Source organism: Caretta caretta, chromosome 27 (assembly GCF_965140235.1).
Source record: "Caretta caretta isolate rCarCar2 chromosome 27, rCarCar1.hap1, whole genome shotgun sequence".
Lineage (NCBI taxonomy): Eukaryota > Metazoa > Chordata > Testudines > Cheloniidae > Caretta > Caretta caretta.
Genome location: NC_134232.1, coordinates 13,902,466 through 13,928,870, shown reverse-complemented (window position 1 = coordinate 13,928,870; position 26,405 = coordinate 13,902,466). Strand labels below are relative to the sequence as shown.

At 46.3% G+C, this 26,405-nt stretch overlaps 1 protein-coding gene across 3 annotated transcripts; it reads left to right on the top strand.

Annotated features, from left to right (window-relative positions):
- Positions 1 to 1,363: 1,363 nt before the first annotated feature.
- Positions 1,364 to 21,320, top strand: CCR7 (C-C motif chemokine receptor 7). 3 transcript variants are annotated; one of them, XR_012666184.1, is made up of 4 exons: positions 1,364 to 1,444; positions 10,620 to 10,669; positions 14,071 to 15,301; positions 17,017 to 21,320. XR_012666184.1 is itself a non-coding variant. In XM_048829878.2 (3 exons), exons 1-3 carry the CDS (start codon positions 1,384 to 1,386, stop codon positions 15,136 to 15,138), a joined length of 1,179 nt encoding a protein of 392 aa, XP_048685835.2. In that variant the 5' UTR covers positions 1,364 to 1,383; the 3' UTR covers positions 15,139 to 21,320. The 3 variants fall into 3 exon arrangements, 2 of the variants coding, with proteins under 2 accessions (XP_048685835.2, XP_074979713.1); XM_048829878.2 differs by having other exon boundaries at positions 14,071 to 21,320; XM_075123612.1 differs by lacking the exon at positions 1,364 to 1,444 and adding an exon at positions 3,786 to 4,413 and having other exon boundaries at positions 14,071 to 21,320.
- The last annotated feature ends 5,085 nt before the right edge of the window (positions 21,321 to 26,405 follow it).

Genomic DNA, 26,405 nt, shown 5'->3' with positions numbered 1-26,405 from the left:
TTCTGCACATGCCACGTGCAGTGTCTTATTTAAAAAAAGCAATTTTACAGAGTTTGCACAGAAATTATTGGGAATATTTTTTTCTTCTCCTTCCCTCCCTCCCTCACCTCATAATGCTTGCAGGATAACAACTTTTGGATTTGCTAGTGTAATGGTTCTAGTTATTAGGCTAAATTCATCTTTGGTGTAAATGCATTGAAGTCACTGGGGTTGCATCATGGATTTATTTGGCCCGTTGTTGTGAGAGCGACAACTAGGATTATGCAAAGCCCAATTAGGGGAGAGCAGCACAGGACTGACGGCCCTTGAGAACAAAGTCCCTCCAAAGAGCAGGTCCCGGGCAACCACAATGCAAAGTTCCCGCTCTCTCTACCTTTACAGTGCGCCTCGTTGTTAACTTGGAGGGACCATCTCCTCATGCTCGCTCACAGGGGCTGGGAGTTCTGCAAGGCAGTATGCTCAGGGAACTCCTGGTGTCCATCCTGTACGCTGATGGGCCTTGGAGGGAGCAGCCAGGAAGGAAGAATCAGGCCAAAAGAGGGATACCATGTCCTTCAGAGCCCAAAGCTCCTGCAGTGATACCGTCCCACAAGGAGGGGAGGACGCTGTTGTGGAAACTGGACCTTTAGTCAGGAACCTGCGATTACTCAGAAATTCCTGGAGTGATGTGGCGGTGGGGAAGGAGCAGGGGAATCACATACCCACGGAGACTTTCAAGGCAGACAGTGTGCGGTGAGATATTTAGCGGCTGATGATGCAAACCACAGAGGAGGAGGATATTCATTTGCAGGCTTGGAAGCTGTTGAGCGTTTAGAGACAGTGGGGAGATCAACTTGGTGATGGGAGCTAATATAATAACCTAGATAGATTTACCTTGGCTTCCTTGCTGAAAACAAACCACTGGAGAAAACTTGTTCCCTTCCCAGGCAGCTGTTGAGTGGTCTCCCCAGGAAAAGATGGGGGGGGAGGAGTGGTTTTTTTCTGTTTCTCATCAGTACTTGGGTTCTGGTAGATGTGCTAAATGTTCTGCAGTCTATGCTCACCTCAGTGTGGATGAATTACAGGGAGGCGAAATAACGAAAGAATGACAAGCCCTCCCCTCTTAGATACAGTCACTCGCCTCATGCACCAGACTCTGCTGTTATTTACAGGTCTCTGTTTTGGGAAAGTGCCACTCGGCAATACTGCAGTGCACCAGGAAGCACTCTGTGGTCCCCAGGCTGGTATAGTGTGGCTGGCTCAGTGGGGTGGGGAGGAGGAGCATAATCAAAATCTCAGCAGCCTCCAAGCATGTCATGTGCTTCTTAGTGATAAGGGTATAAAAGCCAGAGTCCCCCGAACGGGGCCCTTGACAAATGCTGCACTCTGACACCACACTGTCGTATGTGGTGCCTTCACCCACCCTGCGATTGTAACGCCAGCAGAAGGCAGACCATGGACAGTGGTGAGTGCATCTTCCCCATCCTTTGGGTATCCCCATATAGTCTTGTTCTCATCTGCGCTATTAGGGATGCTCCCCACGTCATTCCAAACGACGCTGAGAGGAAAGGACCCGCCATGCATTACACTGAAATACTTTTTTTTCAAATTTCTATTTAAAATATTGTTTTTAAATTGTTTTAATTTTCCTCAATTTTCACATCTGAAAACAAACAGGGGAAACCATCTCTCTAACCAGATTTTTAAAACTACTTAATTTTCCTATTTTTAAATGACAAAGGGGACCCTTTCTCCCGAGTATCATTGACCATAGTCTAGCGATTTGAGTAGGAGCAAGGATGTTTGGATTCTGTTCCTGGCTCTGCTACAGACTCCCTGTGCAGTCTTGAGCAAGTCACTTCCTTTCTCTCTGCCTTGATTTCCCTAGGTGTGAGGTGGGGATAATTTTATAATGCTTCCCTCTCTCAAAGGGAAAGCATTTTTAGGTCCTTGGATCCATGCAGAGTTGTTGCTTTGGATTCACTCAGTGTGGGACTGAATCTAGTTGGAGCTGTATTTCCATGGATTATTTCGTCGTTAAGCATCAAAATGAGCAGCAGCAGGCACTGGCTCTGTCTGCTGTTGGAAATACAGCACCAGTGTTGTTCCTGGAGAACTTGCAGCTTGTTACTGTCAGCATTTAAGACTCTCCTTGAGTGTTTGATTATAGCTCAGGTCTGCTTTGCAAGAACGTGTTTCAGATTTCCCTTCAGTGGTTTTGTTGCATCCACAGGGTTAATCATAGGAAACTAGAGAGTAGTGGGTCAGAGATGTGGCTGAACAACTGGAGTGCAAATATTTTTATCCTTTCGACTCCAGGCTTTACTCAAGTAATTTCCTTCCTCCTAGTGCTTGCTTTTAAACATACTTCTTTTCACTTTCTTTAGTGCTCAAAATACTTGCAAAAAATCATTCCGGAATGAATGAAAGGGGCAAAGAAAGGTGGAGGGGTGGGGGAGAGAACACAACAGAGAACGCAGAATGGTAACAGCTTTGCCATCAGAAGAAAGCAGAAGGTCGAACCACTTTGCAAATGAATTAAGCAAAGTGGGATTGAAAGACACCTGATGATTTTCTGGGAATGAATGGATGGTCAATGCTATAATTAGGAGAGTGGTACAGATTCCGGGCAAGCTCTGCTCTGAGATACTGCCCACAGAAACCACAGAGCACAGAAGCATGACAGCATCAGTAGATGGTTGGGCTTTGCTTTGAGCGAGGAGGTGGGTCCTGCTGCCCTATCTTCGTGCCATATTTTCAAGTCAAAGTCTGGAATGAGTAGGGAGTTAAAAGGCTTCCCTGTGCATTTAGGCCTCTGCCAGCACAGCAGCCTGGGGGACGTTATTAGGGCATTCCTCACGGTAGCATCTAAATGCTCCAGCTGAGATGAGTCCCATTGTGTGGGTGCTGTACATGCATATAAAGATAGTCCCTGCCCCTTAACTATTTCAGTGGGATCTTTGAGTTCCCTTATGCTCTTTGAAAATCCCACCCATAATAGGCAAGACAGAGAAAAGGTGGGTGCAAGGAAGTATTTTCCCCTTTTTAGAGATGGTGAAACTGAGGTGCAGAAAAATTAAGTGACTTTCCCAAGATCACACAGGGAAATGGTGGTGGAGCTGGGAAACGAATGCAGGTTTCCTATATCTCACTCCAGTCTTAACCACAAGACCATGCTTCCTCTCTAAGGAATTTTTGAAACTCCAGCAGCAAGTGCCCACAGTGAACATGGATTGAGAATAATAAACGGGCAAACATAGGGCAAGGTATAGGGCAACTGTCACAGAACACGTGTGGCTCGAGTAGGGCCAGTGCCGTTCAGGGATAGAGACTCCTGAGCCTTGGCATGGCGGGGAAAGGAGGGAGGTGCAGAATGCCATTCCACTGAAATAAATATGGGGAGACAACAGGGAGGTCACCTTATTGTCCATGCCCTGTGGAAGCCTACAAGACATTAGATGATGCAGAAGAAACCCTAACCTGCAACATGTACTCACATTAAAAATCCCTGCTCAGCTGTGTAAAGACAGCAAGGTCCAGCTCAAGGGACTTAGGACCTAATCTAGCAAGACACTTCAACACATTGTTAACCTCACTACCAGCACAACAGGAGCCAGTGGGACTACGCCTATGCTAAAGTGCTTTTTCAGACTGGGGCTTAGGGATTATTACTGATACAGCACTTATGGCAGAAAACACGAGCTCTTCTTTTTTAGAATGAATTTTCTGCTAATCTGTTTATCTCTGCAGCCCGCTCGTTCAGTTCACAATTTCCGTGAGGGGGTGGGGAAAGAAATTTCTCCCTTCTGTCACAATGTGTTGCGAGTGCCTGAGATGAAAGACCCGGTTTTGCCCCATTGGTCTGTTTCGCTACTGAAATGAGGGAAGTAGGCCCTGATGGCAAGAGCTGAGTGACAGAATGAGAGAGAAGCACTAACACCTCCGCAAGAGAGACTAAATATGCTAATGAATGCTGATGAACCATTCTTTCTCAGAAACAACTGGTTGTTTTCCTGAAGGTCACAGAGTTTGAAGAGTGTGAGGGGGGCATCAGAAGCAGCTTCTGCAGTAGCAGACACACAGGCCAGGTCTACACTACAGACTTATATCGGTATAACTGCATGGCTCAAGAGTGTGAAAAATCCACACCCCTGAACGACGGGGTTATACCAACCTGGCAGCCTAGGGTTACCAATTTTGGTTGGATGTATTCCTGGAGATTTCGTCACATGACATAATCTTTCATTAAAGATTATCTTTAATTCCTGGAGACTCCAGGACAACCCTGGAGGGTTGGCAACCCTAACCTGGCCCCTGGTGTAGACAGCATTGTGTCGACAGAAGCTCTCCCGTTGGTGTAGTCGTGTCTTTACTAAAGCAACTCAGCAGCACTGCACATGAAGACAAGAACACACACACTGCATTAGCCCAGAGGTATGTCTACACCCCACATGAACATACGATTGGTCGCACAGAGTTATGCCTTCCCATGCCAGTTTCAATCTCGCTAGTGAGGACAACAGTAGTGTAGATGTGGTGGCATGGACTTCAGCATGTGACCGTTCCTGGGTATGTACCCCGAGTCCCCAATGGGTTTGAATTGGGATGGTTAACCCACACTGAATCCTGTGCTGGGACATTTTCACTGGTCTTGTTACCTGCACTAGCTAGATTAAATCTACCACGGTTATGCCCAGTCTCAGTGTGCTAACTTGCTGTGTAAATGTGCCCTTAGTCTAAATGTGGGTTTAGGTCCCTGACTTGGAAACTCAGGTTTTGTATGTCTGGCTAGTGCGAAAGGATCATTCACCTGTGGCCATAGCCCCAGAGCAGACTCTCCTCTGTAAGAGCCAGGCAGGTTTTCTGCTGAGTTTATTGGATCTGTTGTTGCTACTGTTCAAAGTCTTCTCCAGCCATCGTCTGAAAATCCAGTGGTGTGGCCAGCTCCCTGTTGCCCTGCACCTGGTGCAGCCATTTACAGTGCAAAATGGGTGTAAAACGACCATCTCTGGATGAGAGTTTAGCCCACCCCAATCTGAGTCATAGATTCTTAGAAGGTGAGGATGGAGCAGACCTGTTAGCTCAATTGTGGTTCATTGCACAAGAGTCTGGGTAGGATGGTTCTCTGGTCCATTCCGCAGGGCTGGGTCTGGTCTAGTTTTAAATACCCCAGTTGATGGGGTTTCTGCTACTTCGCTTGGGAGGCTGTTCCACAGCCAGATACATCCCATGGTCTGGAAGCATTTTCTTTGATGCTCACCCTAAAGTTTCCTGTTCCTAGTTCCATCTCTTTACTCCTGCGTAGGCTGTGCAGCTGAACACAAATGCCTCTTTTTTAACCTCTTGCTGCAGTATCTTCCCTGATCTAGTTTGAGATCTGTTCCCTTGTGCAATGGGACGATCCAGAGCACAATGCATACCCTGGGGGGAAAGAGCCAAAAGCACTCAGCGCAGGCCTATCTCCCTGCCCCTTGAAATTAATGGGCATCTTGCTGGTGACTTCATGGGAGCAGAGATGGGCCAATGCTAAGCATTTTCAAAAAAACCCTACCCTGTCTCCGGAAGGAGTGAGGAGCTTCCAGCTGGGACCCACCTCCTCACAGATAGGCTGGTAGGAACCTCAACAGGGAATCGCTCTTCCCTTATTGATCCAGGAGGAACCAGGCTGAGCCGGAAGTCTCTCCGTGCAGGGCTTCTGGAATGATGTGGTGCATTTGAAGGACAGAGAGGTTGAAAAGCACGTACAGAGAACAGCCAAAGGAGCTGGTGGGGGGCACTGGACCTCCTGTCTGAACTAGTTCCCTCCCCTGGATATTTTATTTTGTTTTATTTAGCATGGTTGCGAGTTCTGCTGTTACAGGGACTTTCAGGGAGGGAGTTTCTATTAGTATTTTGAGAGATGAAACTTTAGGAAAATACCCAGAACCAAGAACAGCCACAGGTAAAAATAAATAAAAAAAAATCTAAACATGCCCATGAAACTCCAGAGTTCAAAGGGCCGTTTGGCTCATTTCCACTCCTCTCCTGCCAGCCACTTCATCTCTCCCCAGTGCTTTGGAAAGCTTGGTTCCCAGCAGTGGTGTTCGCAAGAGAGGGCAGTGGGCTTCCATGCCCACTACATTTAGAGTGGGACTCACTCAACAAGCTGGTGAGGGAAAGCCAGGTAGGAAGACGTTGTCTCCTTGGTCCTTTCTGGTTTGTCAACTGCCCCAGGGGGATTGTTTAAGCAGTTTTTCTTGGTATTGGAAGTCAAGTGACACTGAAAACTCCTAAAGAAAGCAAAACAGGGGTTCTTTAAAGGAAAGTTATGCAGATGAGCTATCCGAAAATGGTTAGTTGAGTCACTTTTGTTTTCAGTTCATTATCACTCTCCAAAGCAAAAAACCAGACCACTGTGGGGTTCTGATGTCACTCCTCAGAGGTTAAAGTGTGGGCAGATCTGGTCAGCGGTTGGATGAGAGATGCAGTGCCCTCTCAATTACTGAATTCCCGCCACAGCCTGGTGCTAGGAGGCTCCATGCTGCTGGAGCTGTGGTCTTGGAGGAGATTAAGAAAAGACAAAGGCCTCACTTATCACTAAAGATCCCACGGGGCTTCTGGGAAGAGTTGGGGTGTTAGCCTCCGTGTCCCCTCCAAAGCCAGGTAACTGGCTTCTGCCTCACTAAATTCCACCAGCTGTTTCAACTGATTGTGGGCACCCTCCATGTTTCCTGCCCCATACGCTGTGGTGTAGCTCCAAGTGTGGGGTAGCAGCTCTCAAGGGTGAGCAAAGCCGTTCTTGCTGCCAGTTTTGAGGTGGGAGGGGGTGTTATACTCCACCCTTGGATGCATCTGGTCCTGGCCACTGTCAGGGATCGGATACTGGACTGAATGAACTACTAGTCTGATCCATCCTGGTCGCTCTTCTGGTTCTACTTGTCTTCACTGGTCATGTGCAGCTTTCCCTGATACCCCATGTAGTTTGGTCAAAGAAACAGATGGAGACCAAAGTGTCTCTGCTTCTGTGTTATGTCTAATGCTGTAGCACCTAGGACCCTCCAGATGGGGATTGTCCTGGATCCTGTACAAACCAATAGAAGGAGGGTGTGTGTGTGTACAGGATATAATTATATCAGACGGTTGATTACAGAAGCTGGCAGGTGACCCACAGCTAGATGCTGCAGAGGAAGGTGAAGAACTCCTCTAAGGTCACTGCCCATCTGACCTGGGGGTGGGGGGAAATTCCTTCCCAACCCCACATATGGTGATCCGCTACCTCCTGAGCATGGGAGCACCAACCAGCCAGCCAACCCCAAGAGAGAGAAAGCTCAGTGCACCTCGGAGCCCTCGCCCTCCCTGCCAATGTCCCATCTCCAGCCAAGGCCCAGACTTCTGAGAAACTTTGTGGTAAGCTCACAGAAGGCTCTGGGAGAAAGAGAAGCATGACTTTCTCATCGCTCTATGGGAAGATTAGGCCTCTTTTGTCCTCTCTACAACACCTTTGATGATCATCACCCAATACTGAGTTAACCATTTATCTGAATAATAAGAAAAGGAGGACTTGTGGCACCTTAGAGACTAACCAATTTATTTGAGCATGAGCTTTTGTGAGCTACAGCTCACTTCATCGGATGCATACCGTGGAAACTGCATCCGATGAAGTGAGCTGTAGCTCACGAAAGCTCATGCTCAAATAAATTGGTTAATCTCTAAGGTGCCACAAGTCCTCCTTTTCTTTTTGCGAATACAGACTAACACGGCTGTTCCTCTGAAACCTATCTGAATAATGCCACTCCGGCCTAGGACCTACAGATGGCAGTGTGGCAACAGACTCGTGAACTAATGGATATCAATCCTCCCAGTGCATAGGAGTAACTGCACAAGAGCTTCCTAGAGCTGAGCCCCGGGCAGGCACAAACTGGCATTGCAAAGGCACTTGAGAAACAACAGCCAGCAATCCCACAAAGAATAGAGCTGAACACAGAACAGGATGGTAACAACAGTGGGAGTGAATGAATGATTCAAACTCAGTAATGAATGGGTTTAAAGATACAAAGGCAGCATGGCCTATGGGAAGAAACAAAGGGCTGTGAACCAATGGTTCATCACTGGCTCTGCCAGCGACTTGCTAAGTGACCCTGGGCAAATCATTTGACTTTAGCGTGTCTCAATTTCCGTATTGGTAAGATGGGGTCTGTTTCTCATTACTTGGTTGATCCCTGCAAAAAGCAGTGTGAAGCAAATGCTAAATATTACTAGGGGGTTGCAGACATCCTAGCAAACAAACCCACTTGCTCCTAAGAGAGATGCGGGAAGGGCCCAGTCATACCAAGATATGTCTACACAGCCTACTCTGAAGCCTAGGTAGGGAGTTGGGCTTCAGAGCCAAAGCCGCAACTCCACAGCACTGTCTACACAGTAGAGCACTAGCAGGAGACCCTGGGCAGGGGCTCTGTCAACATAGGCTGGGAGGCTCGCTGCCGCGGGCTGTGTAAATATACCCCAAGAGACCACGTATCTTCCAAGGTGAGATGCATCCACAGCTCCCCTCAGAGCCAGAGGGAACTGAGGGCTTTCATGCCTTGCAGGATCGACGTCTAACCTAGGTAGCTGATGACTGGAGGCTGAGGTAAGAAACCGGAGTCCGTTTTAAACAGCGGAAAGCAAAATGCTTTCACTGGCCTCTGCGCCTTCATTAACCACAGAGGAAGAGCTGCTTGTCTGCGATTGCTCCAGCACGTCACTCCTGGCTCTGAATTTACTCTTTTTCCTTCCCCGTCTTCAGCAGGCAGCACCTCTGGGTTCAAAGCAGAAGTTGGCTCTGACACTTAGAAAAGTATAATAAATTTCAGCCCACTTCAATCAAATGTATCCTGTAGGTGATCTCAGTTCCTTGCTCTGTAGTCTTCTGTCAGGGCACAGCTGGGCCAAATTTATCACAGACACAGCCGTACTTTTTTTTATTCACATTAAGTAAGCTTTAGCCCAACAATTAAGAGGCATGTATGAGCTACGTGTGGCTGGTTGCTGATTGTCCTTGTCCCCTGCAAGAGGGATAGCCTTTTTGTAAAGAAATAACTAAAAATAAACCAGACAATGTGATAAACCAAGCACAAGTTAACTACAAGTCTTTTAACTTCATTCTTTACGCCTAGGATGCAGGACACCTGGTTTCTATTTCTTGCTTTTATCCTAACTTGCTGTGTGACTTGGGGTTTGTCACCTAAGCCAGGGGTGGGCAAACTATTTGGCCCCAAGGCCACACTGGGGTTGCACAACTGTACGGAGGGCCAGGTAGGGAAGGCTGTGTCTCCCCAAACAGCCTGGCCCCTGCCCCCTATCCTCCCTTTCCACTCCCCCCAGCCCCTCCCCACTCCCTGACTGCCCCGACCCCTATCCACACCTCTGCCCCCTGAGACTTCCATGCCTATCCGAGCCCCCCTGTTCCCATCCCCTGACCACCACCCCCCGAACCTCCGCCTCATCCAACCGCCCCCTGTCCCCTGACTGCCCCCCCCGGGGACTCCCTGCCCCTTATCAAATTCCCCCTCTCCCTGCCCCCCTACCGAGCAGCAGGAGCTTGCAGCCCCACCACCCGGACGGAGCCAGCCATGTTGCCACGCTGCCCGGCAGGAGCAGCAGGCCAGAGCACTGGCAGCATGACGAGCTGAGGCTGTGGGGGGGGGGGACAGCAGGGGAGGGGTTGGGGGTAGCCTCCCTGGCCAGGAGCTCAGGGGTTGGGCAGGACAGTCCCGCGGGCTGGATGTGGCCTGCAGGGCGTAGTTTGCCCACCTCTGACTAAGCCAAGAAACTCAAAGGTCCTTAGGCGCCTCTCACTGATTTCAGTGGGAATTAGAGACCTAAAGACCTTTTAGGATCTGGACCTTAACTTCTCTTTTATGCCTCAGTTTATCCATCTGTACAAGGCTTAATAAGGTTTGTCAAATGCTTTGGGATTCATGGATGAGAGACGCTACAGCTGTGCAATGTATCATGTTAAAACTTGGAAACCATTTTCAAACTTTATTTCCAGGACAAATGTACATTACCTGGGTACCCCTCTTAATTTTCTAACCATCAGAGGAGTGAAGTTTTGGAACAGCCTTCCAAGGGAAGCAGTGGGGGCAAAAGACCTATCTGGCTTTAAGATTAAACTCGATAAGTTTATGGAGAAGATGGTATGATGGGATAACATGATTTTGGCAATTAACTGATCTTTAAATATTCATGGTAAATAGGCCCAATCGCCTGTGATGGGATAGATGGGGTGGGATCTGAGTTACCCAGGAAAGAATTCTCTGTAGTATCTGGCTGCTGAATCTTGCCCATATGCTCAGGGTTCAGCTGATCACCATATTTGGGGTCGGGAAGGAATTTTTCTCCAGGGCAGATTGGCAGAAGCCCTGGAGGTTTTTCGCCTTCTTCTGTAGCACGAGGCACGGGTCACTTGCTGGAGGATTCTCTGCTCCTTGAAGTCTTTAAACCATGATTTGAGGACTTCAATAGCTCAGACATAGGTGAGAGGTTTATCGCAGGAGTGGGTGGGTGAGATTCTGTGGCCCGCACTGTGCAGGAGGTCAGACTAGATGATCATAATGGTCCCTTCTGACTTTAATATCTATGAATCGCAATCACTAATATTGTGCTTCCTCCTTCTCTAGGTAAACAGGTGAAGGTGACAGTTGTTTTGAGTCTTCCCTTCATTTTTCAGGTAAGAGGTTAAAAACAAAAAAGGGACTTGGTTGAAATCTAGCTGCGTTCCTGTACTGAATGGAGAGCTGAAGGTATGGATAACTTTGATAGACAAAGCAGCAGCAAAAGTGATTCTGATAGAAACTACTTTTCATATTCGAATCCTAAAGGGTTTTCAGGTGGCCACCTAGAGCAAAGTGGGGAGAATTCACAGAACAACTATCTGAATTATTACCCGTCCAGAGCCAGTGAGATCTGAGGAAAGAAAGAAAAAGAACTAAAGATAATGAACGTAATACAAACTGACCATTAAGGCTGGGATTTCCAGAAGGGCTTCCATACCGACAGCCTTGCTCCCATTTCAGCACCTAAACAAATGGCCAGGTTTCCCACCTGTTGGGTGCTGACCTCTTTGGAAAAATCTGGTCATAGTGACCTGATACTGCAGCCTTTGATCATGTGAGAAAGGCCGTCAGGATTGGGACCTGATTGGTTCACACTGCAGGAAGAGGAAGTTTCTCATCTGCCATGAACTCCTCCTTCATTCTCTTCCTCCAATTCAGAGTAAAACTAGAGCTGGAAAAAGGAAACACGTCAAAGAATCTAGCTTTACTGAACTGTCCGTTCTGACCTGCTAGTGAACTCTGGGCCAGGAGCACCTTACTTACTCTAGGACCAGCTGTACTCTAGGACTGCTACATCTTTGGGAGTGTTCCTCACCCCCCCACCCCCCACAGGCTCAGACTCTGCAAGGAAGGTTTTGCGGTGGGTTTCTTTCCCCTTTCACTTCAGGTGGCAGGGGTTCAGATACATGCAGGATGTGGTAAAAGCCAAGCCTGGCTGCCACGAAGAGCATGCAAAGATTCGCAGAGATAAGACAGGTAGACGCCACCCAGAGGGGAAGCCTTTCATCTTTGCACAGAGCAGAGAGGAAGGGAGGGTAGTGGGACAGAGAACAGCAGGGTGCAGACATCACAAGCTCATGCTGCTCTTTAGGCCGCTCTAGTCTGGCAAATTGAGAGAGAAGCAGTAGCAACGAAACTTGAGTCAAGCAGCAGGAGACTCTGATAAAGTGACACTCGTTTCCTGGCAGCTTCACTCACTGGATTTTGTCTGGGCTGTAGTGACCCTCTTATTGTTTTATTACAGAAAGTCACTGAGGTGGGGGGCCCCAGTCATAGCCTATCCCCCAGGAGCCCTGTCCACAACCACACCAAAGTCCTTCGTTTCTGCTACTTCACAGGCTTACTCGAAACAGGGAGAGTAAGGGTAGCAGTTGTTTTATGCAAGTTCTCTGGCTCGTGTTACACAATGACAGTGCATCCATCCAGCCTTGGGGTCTAGGAGAGCCAGAAAGCATCTAAGGAGAACTGGGCTTGCAAAGCTGTTCCAGCATTGCCTACTCTCACCATTCTATCATGAATCGCATGCCACGTGGTGGTTTTTCTTAGCGCCCTGGCCCCGGCATCATGGAATTATGTGAGCATTTCAGCTTTTGTTTTCAAAAAGCCAATGTTTGTAATCCTCCTGGCTGACAAGGAAACCTTGAAAATATGACCCTTAAAGGCTCCAGAAATCAAATAGGAACCTTCCATTTGAAGGAAAAAAAAAAATACACCCATTTCATGACTTTAGGGGGACCCGACTCAATCTTTGAATACTTGTGATTGGCAATACCGCCATGTCCACATTCCATATCTGTGACGTGACTGTGGTAGATTCAGATGTTGTTTTGTAATTCAGTCACTGTGCATGCTAGCATTTCTACAATACACTCCATTTTAGTGGGATGACTGAGGGGCTAGTGAAATGTGGTCCCAGCAGAGCAAGGAGTCTAGGAGTTCAAAGCGCTCCTGCACACAGATTAAATTAAAAAAAAAAAACACACACCAACATTTTAATATACCAGAGGCTGAAGCTTTAAAACCCCTGAGCGTAACACTTGAAACAAGGAGCCTCTTTAAGGAATGAGCTCTGGGCAGTGCCAGCCTGACCCTCTCATCCTGAATATCTATAAGGAATCCAACTCCCTCTTCAGCATCCAGCTGCTTTCTTGGTCAAGGGAAGCTTTGGCCAGCTTCTCTGGACTAATGCCACCCCTCAGGTCTTTTAGCAAATTCACCCAGTGCCAGCAGGACTTCTGTTCACGAGGGCAACATTCCCCTTGGTGCAGAGGCTACACTGATATTAGCAACTGACTGCTTCAAAGGATGTGGGTGAAAATGCGCATCTGCAACTGATTCAGGCCTCTCAGCTCTGGCCCATGGGGCTGGAAGCCTCACAGGATCACTTTCTCTCTTGCAGTAATTAGCTGCTTCTCCCTACAGAGGTGCCTGTTGATGAAGTATTATGCCAACCAAAGTTTGAATTGCTCAAATTAAGGTTCAGTTCTGTTTGGCCTTTAGGGACCTGTCAAGGTCCGTTCTAATTTTATCCAAAATTCTATCCTTTGGGGGAGTCGCTGAAGAACCTGCAGGACACTATGAGAACAGCGATGTTGATGTTTCCTGGCTAGGCTTACTTGGGTTGTTATATTCCATTTACAGGGCCTATTGCATATGTTTCCTACCCTGACGTGTTCCTGTGTGTTTCATGACACCACTGCTCTGTTTCGCCCCAGAAGCATAGAGGCCTTTGAACCTTTTGGGGAGTCTTAGTGATGAAACTGCTAAACGAGAGTGATTTCTTGCTTTACCTCCTGCAATCACTCTCGTTTAGCAGTTTCATCACTAAGAATCCCCCAAAAGTTCAAAAACCATTATATAATTTTAATTGTATATATTTATGGTTGTGCCTAGAAGACCCCATCCTGGATCATGGCCACATGTATAAAAGCCAGCTATTATTAAATGGCACCGCTCTGTCTATTCCATGCCATTTGTTATACGCAGAGTTATCCCAAGGGTGAATATTCAAGGAGGAAAGGCAGAAAATTCCTTGTGACCAGAGTTGGTCAGGAAATGTTTTTGTTCCCACAAAATAGTCTAAACGAAGAGGAAGTCATTTTCATCAAGTTTTTTTTTTCTTTTTTAAAAGCCTTCATTCAAAATTGAAAAATTTTCAGTTTTTTGAAACCTGAAAAATTTCAGCCAATAAGTATGAATTTTTTTTTCTGAGGTTTCTGGTTTTTCTACGAAAACATGAAAAATTTTAGTTAAACTCCAGCATTTCCTATAGAATTTCCATTTTTCATCCCCCCCCCAAAAAAAAAATTATGAAAAGCTCTGACCAGCTAAGCTCATGATGCTTGCCAGGGAAAGGCTTGGAAGTGATCTGGGATTTCTCCGCTTTTGGAGGCTTGGTGGTTTTACTCACTTTACGTTCCCAGTTCAGGCCTCGCTCCTGCAATGAGTTATTTACCAGGGATCTACCTCATTGCAGGGTAAGGCCTTGAGCACACTTGTTTCCTTCCCCTTCTAGTTGTGCACAGGCAACAATGTCACGGACTACTATGACTCCAACGTCACTGTCGATTACAACATGTTCGAGAGTCTCTGTGAGAAGGCGGAGGTCCGGAGCTTCCGCGCTGCATTCCTCCCAGCTATGTACTCATTCATCTGCTTTGTTGGGCTCCTGGGGAATGGGCTAGTGATGCTGACCTACATCTACTTCAAGAGGCTCAAGACGATGACTGACATATACCTGCTGAACCTGGCTTTAGCGGACATCCTCTTCCTATTGACACTCCCCTTCTGGGCCACGAGTGCAGCCAAGTACTGGCTTTTTGGGGAGTTTGCCTGCAAAGCCGTCTACTGCATCTGTAAGATGAGCTTCTTCAGCGGGATGCTGCTGCTCCTGGCCATCAGCATTGACAGGTACTTCTCCATCGTCCAGGCCGCCTCCGCCCACCGTCTCCGCTCCCGCATGATCTTCATCAGCAAGATCACGTGCTTCTCCATCTGGATCCTGGCCTTTGTCCTCTCCATCCCAGAACTGGTCCACAGTGGAGTGAACTCATCCGAGACCCCCCGCTGCTCCATCATTGCCACCACCGACTTGCACAAGTTCGACACCGGCATCAAAGTGTCCCAGATGGTCTTTGGCTTCCTAGTACCCCTGTTGGTCATGTCCTTCTGCTACTTTGTCATCGTCAAGACCTTGCTCCAGGCCCGTAACTTTGAGAAGAACAAGGCCATCAAGGTCATCATCGCTGTGGTGATAGTCTTCATCGTCTTCCAGCTGCCTTACAATGGCGTCATGTTGGCCAAGACCATCTCAGCTTTCAACAATACTGACAGCCAGTGCGAGAAGAGTAAGCAGCTGGATGTGGCAGACGACGTGACCTACACTCTGGCCTGCTTCCGCTGCTGCCTCAACCCCTTCCTCTATGCCTTCATTGGCGTCAAATTCCGCAATGACCTCTTCAAGCTTCTCAAGGAGCTGGGTTGCCTGAGCCAGGAGCGGCTCTGGCAGCTGTCATCCTGCAGGGAGACCAGCCGGTTCTCCATTGCTATGGAGACAGAGACAACCACCACTTTCTCACCATGAGGTGTGTTCTGTGCCTGCTTTGACCGGGCCAAGGTTGGTGTATTCCTACATCTTGCAGCCATCTTGAATTACTGATTTGAGCAGGTCCAACCTCACCTTGTCCAGAGAGCTGTATCCGTGCAGAACAAAAACTGTTAACTTCCCCACATTTCAGGAAATCCAGGTAGGTATACAGTACTCCATGTTGGAGAGACTCGGCTAAGGCTACAACAGAGTACTAAACTGGGGAGCAATTAGACCTCGTGTTAATTGTTCTATTTCCCCTCAAATCCATTTGGGCATCATTCCTCCTTGCTCCAATATAAAAACTTTTTCTTATTTGTGTTACAGCTGAGCTCTCCGGAGCACCACCTTGCTTTGAATGCCACATTTAACAAGACTGCATTTTGCTCTTTCTTACGCACACAAACTTTGTAGCAACGAGCAAGCTAGTAAGACAGAAAGGGACCAAGCCGTGCCTCAAACTCCAAGCTCAGCACAATACATGGTATAAGCTAGCATTGACTTCTGATTCTTGATTAGGCTTCAGTTGCTGGAATGCTGGAATGAATCAGTATCTCTAGCATCAAGAAAAGGAGGACATGTGGCACCTTAGACTTTGAATGCATCCGATGAAGTGAGCTATAGCTTATGAAAGCTTATGCTCAAATAAATTTGTTAGGCTCTAAGGTGCCACAAGTCCTCCTTTTCTTTTTGTGAATACAGACTAACACGGCTTCTACTCTGAAACATGCAACTCCCAGTTCCCTTCTCCCCACTCCAAAAGTCAGATTTGCATAATTAACCCTAAAACTACAGATTTTTAAAATGCATAAGTTTGAGAACAGTCAATGTTAATGCAAAATCTCGAAAGTTTGCCGGGGGGAAACAATGGCTTTCAATTCACTTTGCTTGTGCTGAGATTTTGGGTTTCACCTGTAAAGTTCCATATAGTTTAAGGCTTGTGCGTCATTGGAGGCAGCCTCTTCGTTATGGCAGTGAATTAAGCTAAACTGCACCACGGCCACTTCAGTACTGAATGAGAGGGTTTGTCTACAAGGGGAGACTCCAGATAAATAATCCAAATTAACTAATGGTGTGAACTTAAAGTGGATTAGTTAAACCACATTAAACCCCTATGTGGACACTTCCGAATTAAAATAGCCTTAATTTGATTTGATTTAATTCGTTAATGAACTTTAACTAATGTGCTTTAAATTCACACCTTTAGTTAATTTGGATTTACTTTCCTGAGCGTCCCTGCATAGATAAGCCCTCGGTGTTTGTAAACTACCAGTTGAAAATATCTGGGGCACTACTGCCTGATCCTGAAAATGGGGCCAGAGTACTCTGGCCCCAATCTAACATGATACTTAAGCATATACTTAATTTTAAGCACCCGGACAGTCCCCAGCCCCTGCCACCCCAACAAAGTCAAATAGGATTACTCACATGCCTGACTTTAAGCACATGTGTAATAAGCATTTTGCTGGACTGGGCCAAAGTGCTTAGCAGGAATGAGTCCAGGGCCCCTATAGCTATATAATATATATTTCTCAGTGGAGGGCTCTCATCTGGAATTTGTTTCTGCCCTTGATTTGACCGCTCATGTATGCCAAGCTTTGGAGCCTGTCATAAAGGCTGCTCAGGCTTTTCATGAGATGGGAGGCAGGTTTTCCTCACGGAGGAGCGTTCTTTATTCTCACTTACTGACCTCAGTTTAATAGAGGAACATGTGGATGCGAGTTCGCCACCCAACCTCCCTTTTCCCTAGAAGAAGCTGTAATTGGTGCCTTTTGAGAAAGCAAGGGAAATTTTAAAAAATAAGCCTCCATAAACTCCTGAAAGTGCATCTTATATTCATACAGTCAGCGCTATTAACGGTGCTCTTTGTTACAGTTTGATTCGAAAGTGGCAGCCAGCCCTGTGGCCGCGGCAGATAAGCAGTAGATGACTGTCATGTAAACTAAGACATGGAAATGAAGCCCAGAGTGTCCTGCCAGTTGGTGCATTTAGTGGAAGCCTGAAGGACTCAAACGTGTGAAGGGACATCCTGGGAATTGCTGTCATGGGATGACTGAATGTCACTGGAGTAGGAGTCTCTGTAATTCAGGCTGCCATTGCAGCTGTTCTGACTACAGAGATGTAATCATTAAAGCACAGAGAGAGACAGGTCTCCCTTGAACCAGTTACCGAGGGCAAAAGGCCCTGGCATCACCCCAGCATCTGTGGGAGGGGCCGTTGTACAACATCCGAGTGACACAGAAGGAAGCTCCTAACTCCCATCCTCTTGGCACACTCAACCCAAATTTTGCCCTCCCTGGCAAGACGCCAAACAGCCTCTAGCTGATCCTTCTTGCACCCTGCTACACAATAGTTCACTATAAAAATAACCCTCTTGAAAGCTTTTGATCGGGGGCAAGAGATTTCAGTAAAGGATACACTGCCTTAACGGAGAAAACAAATTCTGCTCTGCACAGTTGATGTATTTAGGATTACAAACAATCAAATAGGATTGTGTAGTGTTTCATGGTGCCCATGTCTCTTGCCTAATGAGTGCTGCTTTCTTAGTAGCCCTAAGTAATAGGGGCTGTGAACTGACACACTGGATATTTAGTTTTTTTTGGTTTGATCCTGCCCTCCTTATTCAGGAAAGCTACCAATCATCTCTCAATGTGTTTGCCAGAGCAAGGAATAAGTCTAATACAGGGTCTTATTTTGGTGCATCCATAGGGTTGACTCGTACTGTATATTCAGATAAAGTTGCTATATGTAAAACAAGAGAGGTGAATTTGTACATGAATGTATTCTGTAAGGCTGCACTGCCTAGAAACAGGGTTTGTCTATACAAACAATTCATTTATGGGAACCTGGGGTGTGAATCTTCCCTGTACTAATCTGTTGTGGACTAATTTGTTCAAGTACACCCTGCAGATTTGCATTAACAGTTTTGTTAATGTGCTTTGATCTAATCCTCTTTGAAATGGGACTAGATCAAAGCACATTAACAAACGGTTAACGTGAACTACCAAGGCCTACGCCAACAGTCAGTCTGTGGCAGACAAGTGCTGGGTAGAGTCCCGCTACGGCTTTCTGAGAACCATTTGTGGAGACAAGCCCTAAGTTTTTTCTGGCCTAAACATGTTCAAGCGAATTCATTTTTCATTTAAAAAAACTGTCACCAAGAAAATGCAATTGTAATTTTATCAAGTCTTATAACAACAACATACGAATGGCCATATGGGGTCAAACCAATGGTCCATCTGGCCCAGTAGGCTGTCTTCCACCAGTGCCAGAGGGAGTGAATAGAACAGAGCAACTGAGTGATCCATCCTTTGTCATCCAGTCCCAGCTTCTAGCAGTTGGAGGTCTACGGACACCCAGAGCCTGGGGTTGCGTCCCTGACCATCTTGGCAAATAGCCACTGATGGATCTACCCTCCATGAATTTCTCATTCTTTTTTGAGCCCAGTTATATTTTGGCTGTCACAACATTCCCTGAAATGAGTTCCGCAGGTTGACTGTGCATTCTGTGAAGAAATACTTCCTCTTCTTTGTTTGAAACCTACATCCTATTAATTTGATTGTGTTAAATGAAGGGGTAAATAACACTTCCCTATTCACTGTCTCCACACCATGCATGATTTTATAGACCTCTGTCATCTCCCCTCGTAGTCATCTCTTTTCCATGCTGATTAGGCCAGTCTTTTTAATCTCTCTGCCTAGGAAAGCCATTCCATACCCATATCCATTTTGTTGCCCTTCTTTGTACTTTTTCCAATTCTAATATATGTTTTTTGAGATGGGGCAATCAGAACTGCATGTAGTATTCAAGTTGTGGGCATACCAGGGTTTATACAGTGGCATTATATTTTCTGTCTTATCTATCCTTTTCCTAATGGTTCCAAACATTGTTTGCTTTTTTGACTGCCATTGCATGCTGAGTAGATGTTTTCAGAGAACTAGCCATGATGACTCCAAGATCTTGCTCTTGAGTGGTAACAGCTAATTTAGATCCCATCATTGTGTATCTATGGTTGGGATTATGTTTTCCAATGTGCATTACCTTGCATTTATCAACACTGAATTTCCATCTGCCATTTTCTTGCCCAGTTGTCCAGTTTTGTGAGATCCCTTTGTAGCTCTTCACATCAGCTTTAGACTTAACTAACTTCAGTAATTTTGTATCATCTGCAAACTTTGCCACCTGTTTACCCCTTTATGAATGTATGTTGAACAGCACTGGTCCCAGTACAGATCCTTGTGGGACCCCACTATCTACCTCTTTCCATTGTGAAAACTGACCCTTTATTCCTACTGTTTGCTTCCTGTCTTTTAACCAGTTATTCTACGACTCCTTACTTTGCTTAAGAGCCTTTAGTGAGGGACCTTGTCAGAAGGCTTTCTGAAAGTCCAACTACCCTGTATCCACTCGATTGCCCTTGTCCACATGTTTGTGAACACCCTCAAAGAATTCTAGTAGATTGGTGAGGGAGGATTTTCCTTTATAAAAGCCATGTTGATTCTCAATCCTCATTCCATCCTCTGAAATGAGGACATACTTCAAGCCCTTATGGCATCAGTGCCTACATGAGACAGATTATTAAAGGAATATTAGCAGAATGCTGGGTAAAGTTACACACAAATTATGTAAATACAGAAGAGCCAGAAACTTAAACATTTGGCCCAAGATCTTTTGCAAGTGGTGGGCCTAAAGTTAGGCTCTAAGTCCACATTAGGCATTTGGCAAGTCAGGCCACGTGTCTAAGAGTGCTGAGCACTTCAGCTCTCATAAAGCGGAGTACAAAATCTCGATAATACAGGGCTCTTCAATCTACCAGACAAAGGTCTGATAAGATTCAATGGCTGGAAGTTGAAGCTAGACAAATTTAGACTGGAACTAAGCTGTACATTTTTGAGAGAGAGAAATTAACCACTGGATCAACTCACCAAGGGCTGTGGTGGATTCTCCATCATTGGAAATTTTTACATCAAGATTGGATTTTTCTTCTAAAAGATCTGCTCTATTTCAAGAGGAATTAATGCAGGTGAGTCCTGTGGCCTCTGTCACACTAGGTCAGGGGTTCTCCAACTTCACTGCACTGCGACCCCCTTCTGACAACAAAAATGACTACATGACCCCAGGATGGAGGACTGAAGCCGAGCTCACCTGAGCCCTGTCGCCCCAGGTGAGAGGGCCAAAGACCAAGGGTTTCAGTCCCAGGCAGGGAGCCTGTAACCTGAGCCCCACTGCCCAGGGCTGAAGCAGTCAGGCTTCAGCTTCAACCCCAGGTGGTGAGGCTCGGGCTTTGGCCCCAACAAGTCGAAGACAGCCCTGGTGACCCCATTAAAATAGGGTCATGACCCAGTTTGGGATCCTGACCCACAGTTTGAGAACCACTGCACTAGGTGATCAAAGAGGCCCCTTCTGACTCGAGACTCAAAGAACCAAATGTATCTTCCATAGAAGACACTGTTGATCTCAATGTACCTAGTTACTCAAAAAACAAAAACACAAAAGCAGGCCACTTATTTAGATGTCTAATATTGACTCAGGAGCCTAACTTTAGGGGCCCAATAGAATCACAGCAGTGTCAGGTTGGAAAGGACCTCAAGAATCCTCGAGTTCATTCCCTGCACTGGGGCAGGCTTAAGTCTACCTACCCATCCCATCCCTGACAGACCTTTTTTTCTAACCTGTTCTGAACCACATTTTAACCTGAAAACAGACTGTGTCAAGATGAGTTTTTGCCAGTGATGCAAAAAGTAACATTACCGTTAACTAAAAACACACCTTGTTTTTTCCCTCCACCGGTATATTTTCCATGACGTGGAGCTTCTACTGATCATAAAGGTTAATGTTCGATCCTTCTAGTCCTCTAGAGAGATGTTTTGTTGGTTTGTTTCCTTTGCCCAGCCTAGCTTCACATCAATATTACTCTATAGAAAAAGGTGTGTAAAATATCCTTAATTGGGAATTTATCTGGAGATCTTATTTTCCTTCACCTATAGGTGATAAATACAGTAAAATAACATACCGGTGTATTTTAAAACAATGGTGTTTATTCTTATTCTAACCCATTTGCCTCAATGCTGCTCAGTTACTGTGTAAATCTGATGCCTTTTTTTATTACTGCATATGTAAGAGGGTATTTTGTACTGTTAACAATTTTATCTTTAATAAAACAAATTCAGTAACGAGGAGGTCTTATTTTTTGGTCACTTTGTGAAAGTTGTTCACATGATGAGATGACGACAGCATTGCTCCTGGCTGGAATTCACCTTTATTTTTGTTAATTTTTTTAAATACAGGATTCCTAGAAACTATCAGACCAGTTGTCCAGCTATTTTAGTCTCCTATCTCTGACTTTGGCCAGTGCCAGAGGAAGGTACAAAACAAAAACAGAACAAAAACACCCCATGATGGACAGTTATCCCACAATCTATACACAGAGGAAAATTATTCCTAACCTCCAAGGCTGGCTTATTACCTAAAGCATGAGGGTTGATATCCATTATAAAAACTGTCTTATAACTTAACTATGGCAGTTTTATCCTGGGATATTTTTAACCCTTAACCACATCAACAATCCTGTAGCGACATGACAGTTAAATCAGAAGGAGTTACTGCTGTTGTAAAATGAAATTGGCCTGTGACGTGGATGGGATCAATCAAAAACAACAAACAAACAGAAAGATGCTTCTCAGTCCATCAGCCTTCATTATTTTACAAGTGAAAATAACCTAAGACATTTAAAAAGACCAACCACATCTTATAAAGTATTCAGTTACATACACACCTCAGTAAAAAAGATGATTTAACCAACACAGTCTAAAAAACTCAAAGGGCCCTGAACAAAACTAGGCTTAAAGATTTTTTTCTTTAAAATCGCCTTTTTGTAATTTGCATCCCATTAACTAACATTTTAACCATGAATTAAGGTGCTTAACTGACTACGGGCATGCAGCGCTATCCAGAACTGAACATGAAGTGTTTTGCAAGCATGCTGTGCACTTGCAAAGTCTGGGCTGGATTCTGATCTCTGATGCAAAGGGACCGCATCAGCAGAGAATCCCTAGGACCTGCTGGCAGACACACAGCAGCAGCATTTGTCATTTTTTGGGACACAGAGTGATGATTGACAGGCATGAGGCAGCAGGCTCTGGCCCAGTTTTGGGCTCTCAAAGGGCACACACTTGTCCCCTCTGCAAAGAGCCATTTCACTAATGGCAAGCTCCCCATGTTGGACTCACATGATGCAAGGTCGGTTCACATACCAGGGACAACCACAGCTTCCAATTTGTCTTATAAAATACAGATTGCACCTGAAACAGAGAGTGGTCTCCATCCCTTGTGAGCAAGCCAATCTCAAGTCACTGAAATAACTGAGTGACGTGGTCCGAGCAAAACTGCATTTTGGGAGCAGCACCAACGGAGAGAAAAGTGAACAAGCCCTAAGCATGCAGCGATAGAAATGGCTGGATTCCCAACTGCAGGGCACATGTGCAGTCCCTGGCAGAGCTCAGAGGCATGAGTTTGCTTTAGTCAAATACAAGAATAAAAAGCAGGTTTTTGTTTTTTTTGGTTTTGTACTGAAACGCATTCTCTTCTAAATCCCTGGTCAACAAGCCACACTGTCACCTGCTCCGGGGCAGGTTTTACTTCGGATGAACACGAGGCCAAACAAAAATATCCTTTTTGCCGTTCATAACAGAGCAGGTCAGGTGTCAGTCACAGTCAGGATCCTGAGGTGCATGGAATCAAAGGGGAACAAAACCTCAGGTGACACCAGAAGCCCCCCCCCCCACACCCCTAGGCTTCAGCCCCTAGAGAATAAGGCTCCTTTCGGCTTTCACCAAGCAACGCAAGTTACTAAAGGTTCCTCTCTAGCGCTAAAGCATTCAACCAGTTTCAAAGTCAGCCCACACTTCAGGTAGCAATAAGAGATATCTAAAGGATGCACCACCACCATACTGTTTGAGGTGGCAAATATACGAGAAGAGGGTTTTTAATACAGCTCAGGCCAAATTTACCAACTAGGTAAGCATAGAAACTTCTATGTACTGCATAGAAACCAATGATATACTAATTTCTTAATTTTGCAATTACTGCCCTGCCCTGTGGGTGTCTCGCGGCATACGCCGCTCCCTCAAGCAAGCCTCTGCAAGGTCAGGGCGTAAGGACTGACTGAAAGCCCACTGAACTCAATGGGAGCCTTTCGACAGACTCTGGATCAGATCCATCAGACCTCCAAGTCTGCCTGACCATTGAGCTGCTGCAAGGCTACAGTTTACGATCGGTCTCTCCCGTGGTGTGGGTACAGAACGCCGACCTGTCCTGCTAGAGGTGGATCTGATCCCAGCTTCTCAATCTGAAAACCCTGGATTTTTGGGCAAGTTCAGATCTTCATTTAGAATGTTACAGCCGAGGTCCATTAACAACCTTCTCAGATTACAGCCTGAGAAGAAGCTGTATATACCCCACCATCCCACTTGCCCAGGGGTGGCCCAGCTTTTAATGCCCTCCATTGGCAAACTACAGAGAAAAGTGACTTAACTGCTCAGGGGATTCATGTGAATTTCAGTTTTAAACCTTTATTTAAAAAGACAATTAACCACACCAACCACAAGATCACCAGGAAGAATTTTTTATGAATGATGCAGACAAGATAATTTTAGTTAATTAGGGGCCCTGCTGCCTGAATTTAGAAGAGGGGATTCCAGGTTTAACTAGATACTACTAACACTTCACACAAGCGTTTTACAGATGGGGTCTGGAACCAGCTACATGACACTCAAGTTCAGGCATTTTCAGAGCCCAGCTCCTGACCACACGTCTGTCAAAATACACATGGCAAAACAACAAAGTAGAGGCACAATTCAGTCTCTGGAAGCTACGTTCAGGGCAGGGCAAGGCAAAACCAAACCAGTCCGTAATTAATCTGGACTAATACTGAACTCTTCTGCTGATGGACTTGCTATTTTTAAATGTAGAAAAAAAATCCCAAACAAACAGGCACAGAAAGAGAAATAAAACAGAGTCCAGGCCATAAAGAACAGCTCCACAGCAGTGTGAAGATAAATTCCCAGTGCATTAGAAGGGACCAGGCGAAACCATGTAATTAGTCTCAAAGTTCAGCTGGCCCCCTCCAAAAGGCAAAACCAATCAGAATTCAAACCGGTATGTTCTCTTTCAAAGCACCGAGTTATCTCACTAGTCAGTGAAGACTGAAGGCAGTCTTGGTGTCACTGAGGTTGCTCTGTAGCCAACCAGTTTGTTGGTCCTTCCCCCATTCCCTGTCCCCTTCAGCCTGTGGTCACTACACAGAGCCATAGAAAATAGTGCAAGTCACAAAAAGCCCTCTTTTCCTCCCCCTCTGGCAAGTGTTCAATGCCAAGCACGTCCACCCCATCCTCCTACAGCCAAGAACCGCACCTCTTGTCCCCATTAAGGAGACCCCACCTGCACCACATAAAAAGCAGGACAGCTGGCTACATGTCCATTCAGCCATCTGGATTCCGCATGACGACCACTACTGCTTCTCCGAGTCACTTCGAGAGCTTAAGAGAAAGCCATCACCATTTTAAGGGCTGGGATCCAAATTCAATCCATACTGCTCCAGACATGAACAGACTGCTCCAACTTACTAAGGCTGGCTCCCTGATTCTGCCCCACCCCACCCCCGCAAACAAACATAGCTCTCTCTATTTTACAAGGGAGTCTTAAAAGCTCTAGCCATTGACTGAACCTTGGGGGAGGAGGGAGAAATGAAGGGTGAACTGGTTTCAAGCCTCACTAAATACAAAGGACGCTGTTGTTCTGTGTGGCTCAGCATGAGATTTGGCTTTGCTCCCCAGTCTGTTTTTAGCCTTCTCTCACATGCTCATCCTCATCCTTTCAGGCCCAGGTGCTGCTTCCTGCCGGGTCACTTGTGGGGCTGGTGGATGTGGTGATTGATGCGTTGCTGTGGGGCAAACTTCTCCAGGCAGGGCTGCAGTTTCTCGTGAGCCACCTGGGCAGTGGCGGGAGGGAAGTCTTTGCCGCCCTTGAAAGAATGAGTAGGGGCTAAATCGGACAGACCTTGACTAAATGAACGTAGGTCACAAGGAGGAGCAGTAACACACTCAGCAGCAGGTGGTGGGCTAAGAGCTCCCCTCTCCTCCCCACCTCCTAACGCAGGCCTGGTTCAGTTTGTCAAATGGCGGGTGGGGAGTGTCAGAGTTTGGGAAGTGGGGAGGATGTTATGAAATAGGCAGCAGGTTTAAAACAAACACAAGGAAGTATTTCTTCACACAATGCACAGTCAACCTGTGGAAGTCCTTGCCAGAGGATGTTGTGAAGGACAAGACTATAACAGTGTTCAAAAAAAGAGCTAGATAACTTCATGGAGGATAGGTCCATCAGTGGCTATTAGCCAGGATGGGCAGGGACAGTGTCCCTAGCCTCCGTTTGCCAGACGCTAGGAATGGGCGACGGGATGGATCACTTGATGATTCCCTGTTCTGTTCACTCCCTCTGGGGCAGCTGCAATTGGCCACTGTCAGAAGACAGGACACTGGGCTAGATGGACCCTTGGTCTGACCCAGTCTGGCTGCTCTTATGCTTGTCAGCCAGCCAGTAGCGGGATGTTCCAGTGGTTTGGGCACTAGCTTAAGATGTGGGAGGCCTAGGTTCAAGTCCCTGCACAGACTTCCTATGGGACCTTGGGCAAGTCACCTAGCCTCTCCATGCCTCAGTTCCCCCAGCTGTACAATGGGGAATAACAGCCCTGCCCTGCCTCCCAGGGGTGTTGTGAGGAGAAATACAGGAGTGTGAAGCACTTGGAGACCTACTGGTGACGAACACTTTATAAGAGGAATTTTTATCGTTACTACTAGTTTTTATTGTTATTAGCAGCTCTACAGAGGAGTTTGTCTCCTCTTAAAGCTACATTTGATGGATTTAATTCAGCAGTTTTGAGCCCTTTGTGTATCAAGGATCCCCTGTCAATCTAGCCAGGACCATCATTCCCAGTTAGCAATATGGGAAGGGCAGCATGGTAGGAATCCTGCTTGCAACTGGCCCTTGCCTCCCCCCTGGGAAGTTAGCCCAGGTCGGGAACTCCTGAGCCAATACATGCAGGGACCAGAAGAGAAGCTCGGAAATACACAAAAGTCTCTGTCTGGTTGTTCCTACAAGAGGTACAGGTCCATGGAGGGAAACAGATCCCCACAAAACACACTGAAAAAGCTACGGGTATGAACAGCAATACAATGCTAGGCTACAAGATACAGTGTTAGACAGCCTTA

What these genes read in the sequence shown, in the direction of transcription:
- CCR7 (XM_048829878.2), top strand. Translation starts at nt 1,384, where the DNA reads ATGTGGTGCCTTCACCCACCCTGCGATTGTAACGCCAGCAGAAGGCAG. An exon ending in AAGGCAGACCATGGACAGTG is followed by an intron (nt 1,445 to 10,619) that starts GTGAGTGCATCT and finishes CTCCTTCTCTAG; the next exon opens with GTAAACAGGTGAAGGTGACA. An exon ending in GTCTTCCCTTCATTTTTCAG is followed by an intron (nt 10,670 to 14,070) that starts GTAAGAGGTTAA and finishes TTCCCCTTCTAG; the next exon opens with TTGTGCACAGGCAACAATGT.